This window comes from Oreochromis niloticus, linkage group LG23 (assembly GCF_001858045.2).
Source record: "Oreochromis niloticus isolate F11D_XX linkage group LG23, O_niloticus_UMD_NMBU, whole genome shotgun sequence".
Classification (NCBI taxonomy): Eukaryota; Metazoa; Chordata; class Actinopteri; order Cichliformes; family Cichlidae; genus Oreochromis; species Oreochromis niloticus.
Genome location: NC_031986.2, coordinates 8,779,657 through 8,798,459, shown reverse-complemented (window position 1 = coordinate 8,798,459; position 18,803 = coordinate 8,779,657). Strand labels below are relative to the sequence as shown.

Sequence of the window (18,803 nt, the reverse complement as noted above, 5' to 3'; positions counted from 1 at the left end):
TGCAGCATCCGCATCACTGCAGCCGCAGCACCAATCCGTCTGTCGATCTCCGGCTCCCTTCTCCCATCACTCGCAAACAAGACCCCGAGATACTTGAATTCCTCCACTTGGGGCAGGAACTCATCCCCGACCCGGAGTGGGCACTCCACCCTTTTCCGGCCATGGCCTCAGATTTGGAGGTGCTGATCCTCATTCCCGCTGCTTCACACTTGGCTGCGAACCGTTCCAGTGCGAGCTGGAGGCCTTCACCCGATGAAGCCAAAAGAACCACATCATCCGCAAAAAGCAGAGATGAGATTCTGAGGCCACCGAAGTGAGGGCCCTCCGCCACTTGGCTGCGCCTAGAAATCCTGTCCATAAAAATTATGAACAGAACCGGTGACAAAGGGCAGCCCTGGCGGAGCCCATCACCCACCGGGAACGAGTCCAACTTATTGCCGGCAATGCGAACCAAATTCATGCAACGGTTGTATAGGGATCGAATGGTGGAAGTTTCTGGAAGTTTCTTCCTGTTAAAAAGGAGCTTTTCCTTCCCACTGTCGCCAAGTGCTTGGTCATAAGAGGCCGTGTGATTGTTGGGGGTATAGTAGGATCTTTACCATATAATATAAACTGTGTTGAGGCAACTGTTGTGATTTAAATATGTGAATAACATAAAATTGAACTGGATTGAAACCCTCAACCTACTTTCTGTGAGGAGACAGTGCTAACCATAACACTACCGTGCCACACATCTAAAGTTTTTCCAACTCTAAAATAAGTATTATGACTCATGCTGCTGCTGCTGATAATAAAACATCACACAGTGTGAAATGCTTTAATTCTGACAGAATTGAGAGCATCATTATCATAATTTCCTGCAGCAGTTAAGGCTTATAAAACAGCTTTTCTTCATTGTGTTTGCTATTTATTCATCACAGAATGCTCTACAGCTCTGATCATGTCTGCCATAAAAATGAGGGCGTCAGAACAGACACAGTTTACCCTTTTAAAACTAAGTTTTAACCTCAACTCCTTCCCATTCACAGCTTTTCACTTCATTACAGTGTTGGAAATGGATGTATTTTCAACACGGGTGGCCCCTGTTGGAAACAACGCCTGATCTGTTCAGGATAATACAGGACCATCACATAGACTAGCCAACACTACCCACTGTTCTCTTTGGATGAGAGAGAATGTCACATCAAACTGCATGCAGAAACTGGGCTGTTTAATGCTGCCTGGCTCCCCGACATCCATACATACATTTGAGATCAAAATCCTTTAAAAACTCATTCGCCAGTTATTCTTTTTTTTTTCTCCAACTGCAACAAAAGTCACTGTGTGAGACAGCAGTAAAACGCTGACAAGTGGAACTTTGCTTCAAGTATAGTTTTAACTGAATGTGTGCTAAAATGAAGAGGTGACCTTAGTGTTGCAGTTGTGTTTGGCAAGGTATCCATGTCTTCCAGCTAATGAGGTGACATTAAACTGACAAGAATCAGTGCTCGCTTTGACAGGATTACCTCTAGATCAGCAACAATTGGAACAAAAGAGGCCACAAAGACTTTTCTCTATTCAGAAGATATTTCTGCAGTCATACTTCCAAAACTATGATGGGATTAGCCCAGAGCTGGTTGCTCAGGCTTTAAAAATCTAACAGCATGCCACTTTTCCTTCTCTTTTATTTTCCTTCTTTCTCATAAGCCTGAAGCAAGTAGAGTTTCTAGTGTGGAATGGCACAATTAAAACTCATTCCCAATGGTCCCAAGACCAGAAGTAATAGAAACATGATACATGGGTGGAGCAATTTTATTTCTACAACAATACAAGTCAAGCTTCTCTCTTTATGGTAGGCTTACCAGTGTGCAAATCACCTTTATATATCTAATATTTTTTAATCATCTGCTAAAAACTTGTATTAACTGACCCAATATCTGAGTTTAGGGCTTCCCTTGGAGTTCGTGACACTGCAAAGCTTAAAACCATATTACTGGTGTATCAATTATGGATTTTCATTTAGGAGGGAGGCAGAGGCAAATCTGATAAATGAACTCCCCATCCATCCATTTGCTTCCGCTTATCCTTTTCAGGGTCGCGGGGGGTGCTGTGATAGGGCTCTCGCCCTATGACAGCTGATAAATGAACTTTAAAAAGATTTTTCTTTATGTCTAAAAGTGGAAAAGTCTGTTACAACACAAATGTTGATTATGAAGGAAACGTCTATTACAAAGACTAAATTCAACCTCATTTCAACTATTTCCTGAAACTGGGTTGCATTTGGTTCAAAGGTTTTGTCCATATCGGGTTGTCGAGAACAAAATGCAACAGCAAAAAGAGCCTCCAGAGGGTCAAAACTTACTGTTCCTATATGCCAGTGTAGCAGGGTGCTGCAGTGGTTGGCACTGCTGTCTCATAGCAGGAAGATTATGGGTGTCATCTAGGTGGTGATTAGGAAGAAGAGTTCACTTTCAATTTTGAACCAAATTTAGATGTAATTTCTAGACATCTTTTCAACGACCTAAAGAAGAAGCTTTTTACCATTCCCTTTTCCACCAAATCTCTAAGCACCTAGTAAAGTCACCTTGCTAAATTTATCCACAATGTGAGAATAAAAGATTAAAAGTGTTTTCAAGTGTTATAATATCCATAATGATTTAGCTATAGCTTTCGCTAAAGGTCACGTACAGTTTAGTGCAAAAGGCATGTGGCCATTTTGTTGGTGCTTCTGGTGAAACCAGCATTTATCCCAGCTAAAATTTTTATTTATGTTCACTGTTAATTATTCACATGTCAAGATAAATTTAAACAGATTTTTTTTTAAAGAACTGTCGTCAGAAAGACAGTTTCTGGGAAGCAAAAACCAACCATGCAATCAAAGCATGCTCAAACATGATTGGTTAATAGCATTCTGACTTCAACCGTACTACAAAATAAACCAGAAAACTAATCCTAACCTAGAGATTCTATATATTCATAGGCAAAATCTGGAAGCAAATATTCATGCCTTGGCTATACATGGACACAGAAAGCTGGAAACCCAACGGTGGTGGGAGTGTGCTTCGGGGGAATCAAGTCAACTTCATTGGAAGAGCTTGGATAGTTGAAATTGATGCCATGAGGCCATAGCCACATTGCGTCTGCTGCTGTCATCACCACTGTGGGACTCGACACGATAACAAATAAAATGAAGGGGAAGCTTGTTGCAGCTGAAGCTTGTTATCTTCTAACATGTGGTTACAAATTTAACATGGTCCATTTCTGCCCAAACCACGATCATTTCCTAATCCTAATTCAATTCAGAATCAGTGCACACAGGCCACAAAATCAAACCTCCTCCTTTAATCATGCTTGACATTAATATACCCTTTTATACATCCATATGGCAAATCTCATATCAGGCACACTGTAAGCTGATTTCTCCTGCCTACTGTCGATGCCTCGTCTGCAAGGTGCTTTGGAACCTGCCTCCACCAAAGCTCCTCTTTTTCATGCTGCGTCTGACTTAATCAATGTCATGTCTGATGTCACTGATGCCTGCTCTGTTCTGTACCTCAAGGGTGGGTCTTGCTTCTGCTCTCCCTGCCTGAGGCTTCCCATGTATGCACATGAAAGGGCAAGGAGGTGTGCTCTTCCTGCCTTAGGCTTTCCACCTATGCCAGAACAGAGTCATACCACCAAGTATAAACTGCTGTGGAAGGACTTCTTTTTCTTTTTTAACTAAAGCAGTCTTGACTAAAGTAGTTTTGTTGCCTAAACTTAACCAAGCAGTGACTGAAAGTGACCGAAAAGTGAAAAACATTGTCTTGTTCTTCAGCCTCTTCATGTAGACTTCAAAATAGCACAATAAAGGACTCTTAACAAGGAGTGAGAATCTGTTGGTTTCAGAGCAAAAACAACTAATTAACTGGAAAACCAATCATGGTCCAGTATGCAACTTACAGAAGTGATATGTGGGAGCTTGAAACCAAATGCTCAGACATCTGTTATGCAGCAGTACCAGAGATAAAGTAAAAAAAAAAATATTTCCAGAAAAATGGGGATTTTAAACTAGCCTATTTGACCGTTGAACACCATAAAAGACACTTCTGATTGTTAAAAGCATTTCTGATTCTTTTATTACTCATAAAACTCTCTGGATGGGAGTTTTTAATGGCCGGTGACTATAAATATCAACAGTTATATGCATTCTAAAGTCAATTTCACACATTGTTACACCAGCTAGATTGGTACTTTATTGTTTCTAGAATGGTGCAACAGAACAGAAACTCAAGCAGACACTTCAGGGTTAAGGGGCTTCTAATGCTGGGCTCAGACTCTAGGAGTTTTATTCCCTCTCCCAGTGTTCGAGGGGGAGAAATATCTGGTGCAGAACTTTGCTCGGCCCAGATTTTCTGCTATTTACAGAACCACTCTTAAACCTTCCAAACTGCTCACAGACTCAATGGGGCCGTCTCAACTATATTTAACACGCTTCATATTTAGGATTCAAATTCAGGATGATGATGACTGATTAGGTCAGCACTTTTACAGCAACAATGAGAAAGCCTAGAAGGAGACAGATGTAAATGAGAGGATATCTGAAATGAAAACCCAGAAATATGCTACTGTTCATTACTGTTCTGGGATGAAGGAAAGGGAGAACACGACTACAGATACAAAGTTATTGCAAAGATCAGTTAACGAGAGTTAAAGTCTCCTCATGTTTTCCTCACTGTAAACTATCGCCAGCATTACACCAACTTGTTGAGCCAATCTATATTTTTGCTGCACACCCAATCACATGAGCTGGTGTGTGGCATCCTTTAGCAGGATAATTATTATTTAACTGATACAATTACTGATGCTGTTTTGAGTCTCCTTGGAAATGAAGAGTAACTAAGATGAGCAAAGTTGGGTTGTTGACAGTGTAATATCATTGCATTCAATACAAAAAGCAACCTTTCATTGCATTATAATGAAAGCAAGAATGAACAACAAGCCTCCAACCCAGACAATAACCACAACCTAAACATGTAACACGACTCTACCGAGCGGTTAGATAGATTGTTGCTCCATCTTTTGCATTCTACGGATTTTGCCCGTTACTGTGTTGCTTCGATTATATCGGCCTGTGAGGTGTGAAGTTATTGGACTTTTGATACGAGAGTGCACAATATCAGAAATTTGTCTTCATTTCTTTAAATGAAAGTGCAGCTCTGCTAACAAAAGTGCCTGCTATGTGTGGGCACCTGCAACTGTCGGATGCGAGCCATTCATCAATGATTCATGGTCGCTGCTTCAGGAGCATATGTCATTTCTCTCTTCTTTTTTTTTTTCCCATTTCCAAAATAAAATAAATAAATAAATATCAAATAAAAAATGGAGGGACATTATTACACTGGGGAGCAGTCGAGCAGAAACGTGCCTGAAGGTGATGTGTCTCTTCCGGAGAAAACGTTATCACCTTGCCACATTTCTATCACAGCGAACATGAAGCTCCATTAAAACATATTAGTCATGCACTTGTGTGTATTTGTTTATGTGTGTTTAATGCATGTAATAGTTTAGGAAAACATTCCTAAGTTAATTTCGGAGTTAATTATCTAGTATTGGCACTCGGCGGAGAGATATCTGACTTTGGAGAATGATATTATTATTTCTGGCACCAAGGGAGTGATGCATCATTTCCCACTACAACAGATGAAACGGCAAATGGGAAGATTATGAATTCAATCTGGAGACAGAACAAACACACACATACATGCGCTCACGGGCTCATTGTGCATCTTATTCCCTCAGACCAAACTTGATGTTATGAGATGTACTCATGATTTATGAAAGCAACTACTCCATCAGCTGGAGTGCAGACGTGTTTTTTGTCACTTCCAGACAGTGGACACACACACACACACACACACACATATCTGTGCATTTGGTTTACTCCACATCTAGCAACACAGAACCAAATAAAGGAGCACTCAATAAAACCTTGCATGTCAGACGGTGATATTAAAATATTCAGCTTGTGTTAAGTCAAGCCTGTTTAGTGTGAATGAGTCCCTTAGTCAAGCTCGTAAAGTCAATACCGGCTAGAGCTGCTACGCTAAGAGAGACAGACAGAAAGGAAGGAAAAACACTTTCAGCTCAAACAAGCAAAATAGCCACAAAGAGCCTCTGTGCCATGTTCATAAAACCATAAACACATTCATTAAAAAAAAACAGAGGTAAAACAGAGACAGCCTGATGTCAGCGTTTCTTTGAAACACATGAGCAGAAATGTGCCCTGGATTCCAATGAGGGAGGTTTCACAGCTCAGAGGGAAAGTTTAGCTGAGGGGAAGAATGCACCCGGCTCACTCTGTTCAGGTGGAAGAGCTCAAGACACAAGAACACCGCAGGGCGGAGAGCATCAACACTCATGAGCCCCGCTTCCTTAAAGGTTTCTCTCCACCTACTGTCAAATGGATACCGGTAGACATCAAAGCTGGAGGGAAACACCACGCCCCCCACTTCATTTAAACCATGGACACTTCACACCTGACAAACTCTATCTTCTCTAGTTATTTCAGCCCGTCTCTCCTGGTTTGATATTATCAGTGTCAAGTAGAGTGCCCCCTCCTCCCTCCAGCCCTGTGATTACATCACATACTGTAAAAAATAGCACACACCCCTTTAGAGCGTGAAAACTGAAGCCTTAAACATGCATACTTTTAGATGCCCTGTTTTATCCTGTTGGTTGGTTGTTTAGAAGTCTAGGGGAAAGAGGCCATCAGCTTCCTAGACTCATACCCACTGTTTATATTTTCGTGATGAGTTTAAGGGCTCAGTTGCTAGTTTTACATGTTATTAAATATAAGATGATGTTTAATTTGGAAATTGTGAGCATATAGCGATTCTTTGTTTTAGAAACAGACCTGCTACGTACTCCTCTGGTTTCAAAAAGCTAAGATAGCAATGGTGAAAATGCTTTATGGCCAGTCAATTGCTGGCCACCAACTGATAGGTGGATGTATGATTTCAGCTGTCCAAGATTTTCTTTGGATGACTAAAAACCTATAGATATAGGTTATTATGTGATTTTTTTTTATTTAATTAAATCCAATTCCAATTAAATTTTCAATTTATAGCACCAAATCACAACAACATTCGCCTCAAGGCCCTTAATTTTGAGAGGTAAAGACCCTACAATAATACAGAAAAATCTCCTATGAGCAAGGACTCTGGTGACAGAGGGAATGAAAAACTCCCTTTTAACAGGAAGACACTGCCAGGCTCAGGGAGGGTTATTTATATATTAATTGTCAGGTATGTATATATTGTGTTTTAAATGTATTATTATTTGTTATAAAATACTACTACTACTACTACTACTACTAATAATAATAATAATAATAATAATGATGATGATGATGATGATGATGATGATGATGATGATTATTAGTTTTAGTTTTTTTTCCAAGTTTCATGCTGATGTACACAAGAGATCCACTCTATGAGTACCTGTGCAAATGGCAAACAAATCCAATAAGCTTGGACAGAGAAAGCCCCGGAAGAAAAGCACAACAGACATATACAGTGAGAGCTAATGGTTTCTAATGGTCTGCGCTTATCCAACTTAATGTGTCTCTCAAGCTATTTATAGCATAGCCATGCACTCTTTCCTAAAACACATGTCACTATTAGTGGCCACACACCTTGAAAAATACATCCTACAGTTTGCAGTATTTTTCCCCCAGAAGAACTAAATAATATAAAAGCTGCAGTGGGGAGAAACTAGTTAACCAGAATGATGAAAAATGCTGCTATACTACATTTTGCAAAACTTTCTTTTTAATTTTTGTTTTATGTGATTTTGACATTTGCAGTGTTGTTTGAAATTAATTCTGCTCCTTAAAAGCTCTCGCTAACAACATTTTAAATAGCTACATTTAAATTTGAATTTATTATATACACTTAAAGAGATGAAATAAAAACTGAACTCTAGTATAAAGTGTCTTGTTTCTACTGGAAAGGAGCCAGATGCAGCATATATTCTGAGTCAGAATTGATGTCCACAGCCCCAGCAAGACTTCATGATCACAAAGAACACCCAAAGTGGCTCTTTATCAGTCTGACTATCACATATCATATTTAATTATTTCAATACTGTATATCAATGGAAGAAAGAGCCTGTTTCCAGAACGGAAAGCTATTATATACCTTTACTTACTTTATTGTAATTCTGCTCTGCTGGAGGCTAATTTGCTGCAAAGCAGAGATGTGGCACAGATTAGAGAGCACAGTAAATATGCCCCTTGAATTAATTAACTTATTAAGTTGTTGTTAACAACAGCCGTGACTAGTGTTGGGTAATTGTGGCAATAAAAAGTTATTTGGAACATTACAACTGATAAAAGTAAAACATAAAAGTATGACACACCTTTGCAGTTAGGTTGAACATGTTGGTTATACATCCACAATCTCCTCTACAATTACATTGTATATTGTGTATATATATGTGTGTGTGTGTGTTTATTAAATTTGCCTCATTTCCTCATTACAGCAGATAGTGGTAGCATGTCCTCCACCAAATAACTCAAAGTTACACCTTTAGCTGAAATAAAAGCTAACTGTTGCAGTTTCAGGGCTGTAGTACAGGTGTCTTTTTTACGGTGGCCCTGAAGTGCAAACCACAAAAACAAATCACAAAATGCACAACAAATTGAAAAGCGCAACAACAAATTGAAAAGCGCAAAAACAAATTGAAAAGCGCAAAAACAAATTCACTAAACGCAAAAACAAATTGAAAAGCGCAAAAACAAATCACAAAACGCACAACAAATTGAAAAGCGCAAAAACAAATTCACTAAACGCAAAAACAAATTGAAAAGCGCAAAAACAAATTCACTAAACGCAAAAACAAATTGAAAAGCGCAAAAACAAATTCACTAAACGCAAAAACAAATTGAAAAGCGCAAAAACAAATCACAAAACGCACAACAAATTGAAAAGCGCAAAAACAAATTGAAAAGCGCAAAAACAAATTCACTAAACGCAAAACAAATTGAAAAGCGCAAAAACAAATTCACTAAACGCAACAACAAATTGAAAAGCGCAAAAACAAATTGAAAAGCGCAAAAACAAATTCACTAAACGCAAAAACAAATTGAAAAGCGCAAAAACAAATTCACTAAACGCAAAAACAAATTGAAAAGCGCAACAACAAATTGAAAAGCGCAACAACAAATTGAAAAGCGCAAAAACAAATTGAAAAGCGCAAAAACAAATTCACTAAACGCAACAACAAATTGAAAAGCGCAACAACAAAAGAAGAATCACAAAAACAAATTGAGAAGCACAATTACATTAAGAAAACCGGAAAGGGTAGGTACCAGTCGGCAACAGGAGACATCACTGATTGGATGTCCGCGCTGTTCGTCTTTGGAACCGGAAGTTACTCTGCCTGTAGCGCATTTCTTTTGAAAAACGGCGGAATGTTTTGTCCTAGCTATGGGAAAAGTCTGGTTGAGGAGTCACCAAACTTTTGCAGCGGCTGTGGCGAGAGGCTTTATCACGCATCTTGCATCGGAGACACTTCACTCCCTTTGAGTAAGTTAATAAGCATAATAAAATGTTTGTTATTTATTGATTTATTAGCCTAGCGTTAGCTGTTTCCAGACCATAGCAGACCAGAGGGCTGTTCCACTAAGCGAGCTCAGAAAATCGAGGCTCATTTGAAAATGCACGCAGCTATCAAAATGACTGCTCAAGACCTTTCTAGTAGTGAAGGTTTGAGGGCAGTTCTAGTGTTAACAAACCTCGCAGCTAGGGTGCCACGGACCAGACTTGTCCACAAGCATATTGCATAATGAATGAGCAGAAAGACTGCAGGTTAGCCTCGTTCCTGGAACCGAATTTGGGGCAATCGAGCCTGGATTTTCAGAGTGAGCCTGGCTTTTGGGATTAGCTTGCTTCGTGGAACAGTCCTCTGAGCATTTCCACAACTGAAACGATAATAAATTAGTTCATTTATTATGTTTGGTTAACTTTAGGAACTAACACTATTATGTGTCTATACATTAAAACTTACTGGTGTAGAATTGTATTGGTCAATAGTATCAGTTACATTGTCATTCCTTGGTAGAAATTCTCTAGTGAGATTATTCAGTGTTGTCCTTATTTGCGTGTTGTGTGGACAATGGAATGTCACATGAATGAATGTCTTTAATGTGTGACATTGTAGTACATTTTTCCTTTGTTTCCCTTTAGCATCACAGACTACCTCAAACTGCCCGACTCCAACCTTCAGCACCTTCTTAGAATACAGAAAAAAGAAAAATGAAGAGAGGCAAAAGTTTTCTGAAGGGAGGAAGGGCTTAAAGAAAAAGGAAAAAAGAAAGGTTCAGGTAGTTTGGCTAGCTCTGTCTGAAAACAAGTTGAGGTTAATTTTCTAATGACATTCTTTTGTTATTCCTTAGGGGAGTTGTGTAAAAAATGTTCAGTGTAGTAAAGCTATCCAGAATAAGAACAATTGTTTACGAGTAATTGTACATTTAGGTTGTCAGGAAGATCCCTCTTTTGCAGTTAATAAATATTCAAGTTTGAATAGATCTGCTTAGAGTCATATTAGTATCTACTTGGCCCATTGTTCATGTCTTTTTCCTTACAGATAAATGTCGGCTTGATGACCATTAAAAAGGGTGGTTTGAAGCCATACCGTGGAAAAACTATTTTCCTAACAACAGACGCTGACGCTACTGCCACAAGTCTGCTCAATCAAGCTGTTAAAAAAATGAAGGACTTTAACAAAGATCTAAAAGATGGACCTTTCCTTCTTCTGTATCCGGATGGCACTGAGGTCATTACTGTCCCTGGAACACAAAGACCATTTACACTTGAGGCTTATAAGGCTGAAGTTGGCAAGCCTTATCAAAGAATCACTGTTTTCATCTGCTTGAAGAGTGACTTTGAAGATGGTAAGCTGCTAATGTTTGTTTGGATTTTGACACACATTCCCTTAGTTTCAACAAATGCTAATTTTGAAATTGTGAAATGATAACATTACGCATAAAGCACCCAAGTCAATAGCATACCTACATTAAAATGGTGAATGGCCTGTATTTGATATAGCACCTTCTAGGGTTCTACAACCCCCCCAAAGACACTTCACAACAAAACCAGTCATTCACCCACACACATTCACACACTGCTGGTGATTAGCTACAATGTGGACACAACTGTCCTGGGACTCACTGATTGAAGCAAGGCTGCTGTACACAGATGCCACCTATCCCTCCCACTACCACCACCTGGCATGGAGGGTGAAGTGTCTTGCCCAAGGACACAACGACTGTGACAGACTGAGCAGGGCTCAAACCTTCAACCTTTTGATTACAGGGCGGGCTTTTAACTCCTCTGCCACCATTGCTCCCTAAATTAGCTTGTATATGTTATGTTTCTTCCTGGAAACATGAAATTCAGCCATTTTTGGATCTACTGAGTCATGAGTTTTAAATGCTAACTTTATGCCTTTCGTATTAATCTATTATTGATGATCAAATAAAGTTTCATACATTAGTATGAATTTAGTTACCTTAGCTTAATTTGTTTTCATGTTTTGTAGTTGGAGAAAACTCAGACTTGTCTGACTCTGACCCAGAGATTGTTATTAAAAGGCCCTCTGAGTTTGATCTTGCTGATACACTGGTAAGTACAATTTAAATTTTTTTTATAGAGTTTTCTTGTTGTTTAGCCACCACCATTTGCCTCAGTTTAGTAAAACAGTTAATAGTTATATGTGAAATACATTTTGTGTGTGTGTGCGTGCTCGCGTGCGTGTGTTTGTTTGTTTGTTTCAGCCATGGGAACTTCAACATGAAAGCAGTCCTTTACAGAAAGCGGCAGAATATGAGTAAGTGATATTTGAAGAACATGTAATCTTTTACTGTTTTTTTGCCTACACTTTGTATTAATGAGATATACACTTTTGTCATTCATTCTGTATATGGTTTTTGGAACATGGACTACATAATACTTGTATTGCTTGTTTGTTAATCAAGATGCTTAAATATTCTCAAAGTGTCAATTAATATTTTCACAGTACACAACAAAAATGCTTTTCTTTGTTCTCTAAGGAAGGGTGCTGGGATCTTGTGCTTGCTAATGAAGTACAACAGGTAAAAAACTATTTTATTAGTAAAACAGTGCAGCAGACAATCTCCACCGCCTTTACTTTGCAATTAGATAACGATTCACTGTTTGCTGAGCCCCCAGAAGAACCTGTGTTAGTAATTTAAACATTTGAATCCAATTAACCGCCATCTTGTTCTGTACAAGACATCATGCAATCATGAGAGAAGTATATATACCTTTAAAAAAAAAGTTTCCCTTTTTTTAGAGACACCAATTTGCAGGCACATGGAATTATTGCAAATTTGGCACTGGAACTTGACCACAAGAAGGTCAGCAGGTTCAATATATCAAGGTCAGCTGTATGGGATGGAGCTGTTAGAGGATTTCGACGCAGCACATACTCTGACAACTACGACATGTTCATCAAGTTTAATGATGATGCTGGCAGCTTTGAAGAAGGTTTGGATACAGGTGGCCCGAGGCGTGAATTCCTCACACTTCTTATGGGCAGTCTGCGAAATCGCCCCATCTTTGATGGACCTCCAGAGAGCCGTTATCTTGTATATAATTCAAGAGGTGGATGTTTTCTCCGTAATTATTACAATGGAAATTTTAATAAAAATTGGCGTATTTTTTTCATTAGCATATTTAATAGCAATTAACCATGATAATTATGTGCCCTGTATAACAGCTGCCAGGCAAGATGAGTACTTTTTAGCAGGAAAGATGATCGCTGTATCCATTGTGCATGGGGGACCAGCACCACATTTCCTCTCCAAGAACCTGGTCAACCACATCACAGGGAATCAGAGTTTCAGCGCCACTGTAGAAGATGTGCAAGATGAGGAGATCACAAAAATTCTACATCAGGTAGAAAATTACCTAGGCTCAGGGAATGGGTTTACTTAGAAGACACTTGGGGCCAGTTTAAAAGATTTAATCAGGATAAAAGTTATCCGGGTTGGATCATATCTTGAAAGTAGGTTCAAGGTAGATTCTGTAATCTGAAAGGACAGATTTCCAATTCCCAACAACACAAGTGAAATAACAAATTGATCATTTTTTTAATCCAATGTTTGAATGAATCGTAAAAGTAGTGAAAATTATATTTTTGTTTTTCTTACAGTAAACCTTTTTTTTTTTTTTTTATAGGTCCTGAAAGCTGAATCAGAGGAGTCTTTGCATAATCTTATTTTGCAAAACAGCACAATCTTCCAAACTGCTGGATGCCTCAGAAACGTCAAGCCTTTTGAGAAACAAGCATTTGTGGAGGAGTACCTCAGATGGTACATCCTTGAAAGAAACCAAAGTGTCATTCAACGGTAAACTCATTACTCCTTTTAAATTCAGGATGGCCAGTTGCTCATCACAGCAGCCACTGACATTTTCAGACCTTCAGATGTATATGAAAAAACTGATTCAGTAGCATCCGTGTGATCTGATAAACAAGTTAATTCCTGAGCCACTTTCGCACGCTATTAACCTTTTGACACTAGAACTCTAATTTAGTATACATTTATTGTTCACAATGACCCATAATAATCATAGTCATGCAACATGATTAATTTTTCAGTTATTTATAAAAAGAGGTGATCCCTTGTTTGACACACTTGTTTATTCCAGTGTGAAAGCACTATTTTTTTAAATGCTAAAATACCAATGAGCTCTTCTTTTTTTGCTGTCACAGTTAATTTCTGAGCGCTATGAATTGTTTTTGTGTATGAGTGATTCTATGCATTTGAAATCTGTCCAAATTTATAATGAAAGATCTAGTAGGTAAAGACATTTAAACACAATTTAGAAGACTGCAATAGTTATAGCTATAAACCAATTATTAGTTATTTGTCTATCCTTTGCAGATTTAAAGATGGACTGGAAAGTCTGAATTTTTTAAGTGCACTGCAACAAAATTCCAGTGTGCTGGCCCCACTCCTATGCTTCTCTGCCAAGGCCCTGACTGCTTCAGAACTGGAGAGCATGTTCAGACCAGATCTCAGCCCAGCAGGAAGCAACAAGCGGCATAAGGAGGTCCTAACACTTGGCTTTTGGGCAGATTATCTCCTTGATTGTGAAGGTTTGAATGACCATTTTTATTTGTTTAGTTTTATGAAAGGAGAGGTGAAGAAATAAATTTTCTGTAATGTAATAGTGTTTACTTTCTTCTTTCAGAGAAGGCAACAGCAGTGTGTCTGGAAGATTTGATGATGTTTGCCACAGGGCTGACGGCAGTTCCACCGGCAGGAATGACACCACCACCATGCATCCAGTTTTTAAGTGTTTTGCCTTTTCCAGTTGCAAACACCTGTGCAAATACTCTGAAGCTACCCATCTGTGACTCATACAGCATCTTTAAGGCCAACATGGACTTTGGAATTCAAAATGCTCCAGGATTTGGATGTTCTTAAATCAGCAAGGTCATCAAGTTACAGTTACTGAGTTACCCTGTTAGGTTCAGCTGCCGTTGGCATACTACTTAACACATTCATGTGACAAGCAACTTCCATATTGTTAAACATTTAGTTGTTTTTTCTGAATATTGTGTATGTTGGAAAAGTGACAGAAATGCTGGACACTATTTGTAAATGGTTTTATTAAAGAAAATTTTAAATGTTTCCTTGTGGTTAAATGTTAATATTTAAATCCATGCCAGTTGCTGTATATTATGAACAATATTATATTCAATTTAGCAAGAGGGAAAGGAAACACTACTAACATTAAAAAATGAAGGAAAAACAGAAGGGCTGGAGCACTCAAGTAAGTCCAAAGGTTTTATTAGGTGCCAAAAAAGGAAAGAAACTAACGTTTCGACACCGTGTGTGTCTTCGTCAGAGTAACTCTGACAAATGTCATTACAAACTGAAGTTCAGTTGGTATTTAAAACCCAGCTATGTCCTTCAGGGCCAAATACAGTTCTGTGGCCGATTCCCAGTCTTGTGGCTGCTGCAGTGTGTTTTGTTGTACAGCCTGTTGTAAATATTCCCCAATGTTTGGATCACCACACAATCCAACCAGTAGCCCCTCCTCGGGAAACGCATCCAGTTCCCTCTCCTCAACAGCAAATCCACAGTCTCTTGAACCATATCTGCAAAATGAAAATAGAACAGTGAAGGATTTTTTGCTGACAATATGGAACTATATAAATCAACGCATGCAGTGACATGTTATAAACTGCTCTATCATACTTATGTGTAAAATTATGAATATATATTAACCAACTTAAGCAATAACAACACCTTGCATTTAGTTTGATGCAAAAGGTTAATTTTGTTAAGAACTCAAATACCTGTGAGGCAAGAGATAGAGTTTGTTTGGAATCCCCCCTGGACACGATGCAAGTCTGCTTGGCCGGATCCTGTGTTTGTTCCAGAGGTCTTTGCATTCATCCAGGTCTTTCTGTAGAACCCCTCTGAAGCAGAATCTCAGCAAGCATTGGCGTTCGTGGCTTCCATTGAAGTTTCCAGAGTCTCTTAGGTCTCCAAAAAAGTCCATCCAAAACTGAGACCTGGGTATATAATTAATATTTAAGAATCAATTTAGCTTTGTTCTTGGTCATTTTATAGGGTTTGTTACATTTTGGTCCCATTTAAAACATGCCACAAATGGATGTCAAACAAAGTAATGCATAGTAGTTTTCCATAAATACAGGGAGTGCAGAATTATTAGGCAAATGAGTATTTTGTCCACATCATCCTCTTCATGCATGTTGTCTTACTCCAAGCTGTATAGGCTCGAAAGCCTACTACCAGTTAAGCATATTAGGTGATGTGCATCTCTGTAATGAGAAGGGGTGTGGTCTAATGACATCAACACCCTATATCAGGTGTGCATAATTATTAGGCAACTTCCTTTCCTTTGGCAAAATGGGTCAAAAGAAGGACTTGACAGGCTCAGAAAAGTCAAAAATAGTGAGATATCTTGCAGAGGGATGCAGCAGTCTTAAAATTGCAAAGCTTCTGAAGCGTGATCATCGAACAATCAAGCGTTTCATTCAAAATAGTCAACAGGGTCGCAAGAAGCGTGTGGAAAAACCAAGGCGCAAAATAACTGCCCATGAACTGAGAAAAGTCAAGCGTGCAGCTGCCAAGATGCCACTTGCCACCAGTTTGGCCATATTTCAGAGCTGCAACATCACTGGAGTGCCCAAAAGCACAAGGTGTGCAATACTCAGAGACATGGCCAAGGTAAGAAAGGCTGAAAGACGACCACCACTGAACAAGACACACAAGCTGAAACGTCAAGACTGGGCCAAGAAATATCTCAAGACTGATTTTTCTAAGGTTTTATGGACTGATGAAATGAGAGTGAGTCTTGATGGGCCAGATGGATGGGCCCGTGGCTGGATTGGTAAAGGGCAGAGAGCTCTGGTCCGACTCAGACGCCAGCAAGGTGGAGGTGGAGTACTGGTTTGGGCTGGTATCATCAAAGATGAGCTTGTGGGGCCTTTTCGGGTTGAGGATGGAGTCAAGCTCAACTCCCAGTCCTACTGCCAGTTTCTGGAAGACACCTTCTTCAAGCAGTGGTACAGGAAGAAGTCTGCATCCTTCAAGAAAAACATGATTTTCATGCAGGACAGTGCTCCATCACACGCGTCCAAGTACTCCACAGCGTGGCTGGCAAGAAAGGGTATAAAAGAAGAAAAACTAATGACATGGCCTCCTTGTTCACCTGATCTGAACCCCATTGAGAACCTGTGGTCCATCATCAAATGTGAGATTTACAAGGAGGGAAAACAGTACACCTCTCTGAACAGTGTCTGGGAGGCTGTGGTTGCTGCTGCACGCAATGTTGATGGTGAACAGATCAAAACACTGACAGGATCCATGGATGGCAGGCTTTTGAGTGTCCTTGCAAAGAAAGGTGGCTATATTGGTCGCTGATTTGTTTTTGTTTTGTTTTTGAATGTCAGAAATGTATATTTGTGAATGTGGAGATGTTATATTGGTTTCACTGGTAAAAATAAATAATTGAAATGGGTATATATTTGTTTTTTGTTAAGTTGCCTAATAATTATGCACAGTAATAGTCACCTGCACACACAGATATCCCCCTAAAATAGCTAAAACTAAAAACAAACTAAAAACTACTTCCAAAAACATTCAGCTTTGATATTAATGAGTTTTTTGGGTTCATTGAGAACATGGTTGTTGTTCAATAATAAAATTATTCCTCAAAAATACAACTTGCCTAATAATTCTGCACTCCCTGTATTGTAGCGACCCTGCAGTAATGTTCTTGTTAAAAATGCTGTATTCTTTTCACTCTATTCTGTGTGTTGATTGTGAGGAGTGGAGAGTTTGGTCTGAGTTTTTCATTTTGTATTGGCGTCGTTAAATCTAGGCAAGCATGCTCATTTCGGCACAACAGCTGACAATGACCATTTTGAGTTCCTGCAATAAAGTGACGGCTGTTAACGTCTATCTCATCCAACTTTTCAACACGTCCAGCAGGACGCTACTCTATTTTCTTAAATGCATGTAAAAAAACAACAACAATCTGATCAGCTTTCACTGTAGCTTACACCTACCAGACACAAATGTACCCACCTTCCTCTTCTGAAATAAGACCACCATGACTCGATGCGCTGATTCCCAGTAGATGATCCGTAACTGTGGCTTGACGATCCAGCATAATAGTCCGTGTGCGCGTGACGGAGGGTACACTGTATTGCTGCCATAGTCCCATTCTCAGTCCCGAAGTCTGTTCGTAATCTCATTGGTATCACACCAAGACTCTTTACACAGTTTATATAATTGTGAGCTATAACAGCCGGGTTGTTGTTTGTTGCTCCACACACAAGCCACATCAGTCTTCTTGAAAAGCCATCTATACATCCTGACAGGGTTTCAGTTTATCATAGCCATCTACATGCCATATGTAATTGGGCCCCATGGAGTGATACGTGCGTCTTGTGAACCTCCTTCGAGTTCTCAAAGCGATTCCTTGAGGATTTAGTTGTCTCAACAGCCTCATAACTACATCACGGTTGACACGCAGCTTGTGTTTTTGTTTGAGAACTTGCCACATGGTCCGATATCCAAACAATTGTCCTGGTCCTCGAAGCTCGGACAAAATGGCACGCCTCACCTCAGGAAGTGGAGAATAGTTGCCTCGTCTGTACAGTCCAGATTCTTTTAAATGTGTTTTCAGTGTACGCATACTAATTGAAATGTCATGATTACACTTGAGCATATCCAGTATCACCTCGTATGTATGTCCTGAATCAAACATATTCTCGAATAGTGACAGCTATGTTTGGGTCACCGCTAATGTTCATGTTTGAAAATAATGCGCTACAGGCAGAGTAACTTCCGGTTCCAAAGACGAACAGCGCGGACATCCAATCAGTGATGTCTCCTGTTGCCGACTGGTACCTACCCTTTCCGGTTTTCTTAATGTAATTGTGCTTCTCAATTTGTTTTTGTGATTCTTCTTTTGTTGTTGCGCTTTTCAATTTGTTGTTGCGTTTAGTGAATTTGTTTTTGCGCTTTTCAATTTGTTTTTGCGCTTTTCAATTTGTTGTTGCGCTTTTCAATTTGTTTTTGCGTTTAGTGAATTTGTTTTTGCGCTTTTCAATTTGTTTTTGCGTTTAGTGAATTTGTTTTTGCGCTTTTCAATTTGTTTTTGCGCTTTTCAATTTGTTGTTGCGCTTTTCAATTTGTTGTGCGTTTTGTGATTTGTTTTTGCGCTTTTCAATTTGTTTTTGCGTTTAGTGAATTTGTTTTTGCGCTTTTC

The 18,803-nt window shown here is 39.2% G+C and overlaps 2 protein-coding genes across 3 annotated transcripts; one reads left to right on the top strand and one right to left on the bottom strand.

The window, feature by feature from the left end:
• The first annotated feature begins 9,202 nt into the window (after window positions 1-9,202).
• On the top strand, window positions 9,203-14,683 carry LOC100712146 (G2/M phase-specific E3 ubiquitin-protein ligase). Of its 2 annotated transcripts, XM_019352210.2 has the most exons (11): window positions 9,203-9,548; window positions 10,209-10,345; window positions 10,609-10,915; window positions 11,563-11,645; window positions 11,798-11,850; window positions 12,074-12,115; window positions 12,337-12,647; window positions 12,763-12,941; window positions 13,224-13,393; window positions 13,931-14,145; window positions 14,241-14,683. In XM_019352210.2, exons 1-11 carry the CDS (start codon window positions 9,362-9,364, stop codon window positions 14,474-14,476), a joined length of 1,920 nt encoding a protein of 639 aa, XP_019207755.1. In that variant the 5' UTR covers window positions 9,203-9,361; the 3' UTR covers window positions 14,477-14,683. The 2 variants fall into 2 exon arrangements, with proteins under 2 accessions (XP_019207755.1, XP_019207756.1); XM_019352211.2 differs by lacking the exon at window positions 10,209-10,345 and having other exon boundaries at window positions 9,205-9,548.
• On the bottom strand, window positions 14,644-18,588 carry LOC109197093 (uncharacterized). The gene is made up of 3 exons (XM_019352212.2): window positions 17,615-18,588; window positions 15,355-15,573; window positions 14,644-15,153 (listed from the first exon to the last, which is right to left on the bottom strand). Exons 1-3 carry the CDS (start codon window positions 17,872-17,874, stop codon window positions 14,946-14,948), a joined length of 687 nt encoding a protein of 228 aa, XP_019207757.1. The 5' UTR covers window positions 17,875-18,588; the 3' UTR covers window positions 14,644-14,945.
• Between the last annotated feature and the right edge of the window lie 215 nt (window positions 18,589-18,803).

Bases quoted from the DNA above. Each gene is read 5' to 3' on its own strand.
- LOC100712146 (XM_019352210.2), top strand. From the start codon at position 9,362: ATGTCCGCGCTGTTCGTCTTTGGAACCGGAAGTTACTCTGCCTGTAGC. The intron at 12,648-12,762 runs GTGGATGTTTTC...CCTGTATAACAG, and splicing joins TCTTGTATATAATTCAAGAG to CTGCCAGGCAAGATGAGTAC. The intron at 14,146-14,240 runs GTTTGAATGACC...TTCTTCTTTCAG, and splicing joins TTATCTCCTTGATTGTGAAG to AGAAGGCAACAGCAGTGTGT.
- LOC109197093 (XM_019352212.2), bottom strand. From the start codon at position 17,874: ATGTGGCTTGTGTGTGGAGCAACAAACAACAACCCGGCTGTTATAGCT. The intron at 15,574-17,614 runs GTGGGTACATTT...TTATATACCCAG, and splicing joins TCTTATTTCAGAAGAGGAAG to GTCTCAGTTTTGGATGGACT. The intron at 15,154-15,354 runs GTATTTGAGTTC...TTCATTTTGCAG, and splicing joins CTCTATCTCTTGCCTCACAG to ATATGGTTCAAGAGACTGTG.